The 1070-nt window shown below is 70.7% G+C and overlaps 1 protein-coding gene across 1 annotated transcript in view; it reads left to right on the top strand.

The window, feature by feature from the left end:
* Nucleotides 1-1070, top strand: part of BAHCC1 (BAH domain and coiled-coil containing 1) — a 38629-nt gene that overhangs the window by 19703 nt on the left and 17856 nt on the right. The window contains 3 exon segments of the mRNA XM_014586666.2: nt 208-398; nt 479-637; nt 825-1015. Of these exon segments, the coding sequence (XP_014442152.1) occupies nt 208-398; nt 479-637; nt 825-1015 (541 nt within the window).

The raw sequence follows: 1070 nt of genomic DNA, 5'->3' as shown, positions 1-1070 counted from the left end.
ACAGGCGGGGGTCTCGGGCCGTCCTGCAGCCTGGAGCCTGCCAGGGCCACCACTTGGAGGCTCTGCCCACGGAGTCATTGCTGGGTGCTGGGCTGAGACCAGGCAGTCTCCCGCAGCTGCCAAGGCCCTCTCCCTCCCAGGCTGGCCACAGGTGGGGCAGGGAACACAGGGCTGGGCAGCCACTGCTGAGCCACTGCCACCTTGCAGGGACAGCAAAGACCTCATGGAGTTTGCCCGGATCCACCCATCCAGCAGCTGCCCAGGAGACCTGGCCCCCCACCTCATGATGCAGAGCAGCCAGCTAGGGGGCGACCCAGCCCCCCACAGCCACCCTGCCCACGCCCCCTGGTTGCCACGCACCCGCAGCCCCTCCTTGTGGATGGGGGGGCATGCCTACGGTCAGTGCTCCGAGGTGGTGGGAAGCCTGAGTGGCCTGGCATGGCCCAGCTGGCCTGACCTGCACCCTCTGCCTCTCCAGGCCTGGGCCACCCGGCTCTGCACCAGAACCTGCCCCCTGGCTTCCCCGCTTCTGTGCCCGGCTCTGTGCCCTCTGTGTTCCCCCTCCCCCAGGACGCCCCCACACAGCTCGTCATCCTGCCCTCGGAGCCCACACCCCACACCGCCACACACACACTCGGTGAGGGCCTCCAGAGCTGTTGACGGCTGGTCTGGGGTGGGTGGCACCTGTGGGCAGAGGGAGGGGGCAGGGAGCTGCCGGGCTGGGCCCAGTGGGGCACCGTGAGGTTGCTGAGCTGGGGTCAGGGCTGGGGGCCGGGAGCTATCCCATCCCTGTGGGGCTGACCGGGCCCCGGCACCACCTGCAGTCGACGTCATGGACCAGGCCTCGCTGTGGCCGCCTGTGTATGGGGGCCGGGGCCCAGCCGCCCACATGCAGCACCCCGGCCAGCTCCCGGTGTACCCGCGCTCCCAGCTCCTGAGGCAGCAGCAGCAGCAGCAGCAGCGAGCTCCCCAAGCCCTGGGGCTGCAGCGGGCCACCCAGCTCCAGGTACACGCCGCGCTGCCCCACAGGACCCGAGGTCTCCCTGCCTGCTGCGGCTTTGGTGGCCCCC

The sequence above is a fragment of the Tupaia chinensis genome, unplaced genomic scaffold (genome assembly GCF_000334495.1).
Source record: "Tupaia chinensis unplaced genomic scaffold, TupChi_1.0 Scaffold000159_1, whole genome shotgun sequence".
NCBI lineage: Eukaryota > Metazoa > Chordata > Mammalia > Scandentia > Tupaiidae > Tupaia > Tupaia belangeri.
The sequence above is the reverse complement of the archived record's forward strand: the minus strand, read 5'-3'. Positions and strand labels throughout refer to the sequence as shown.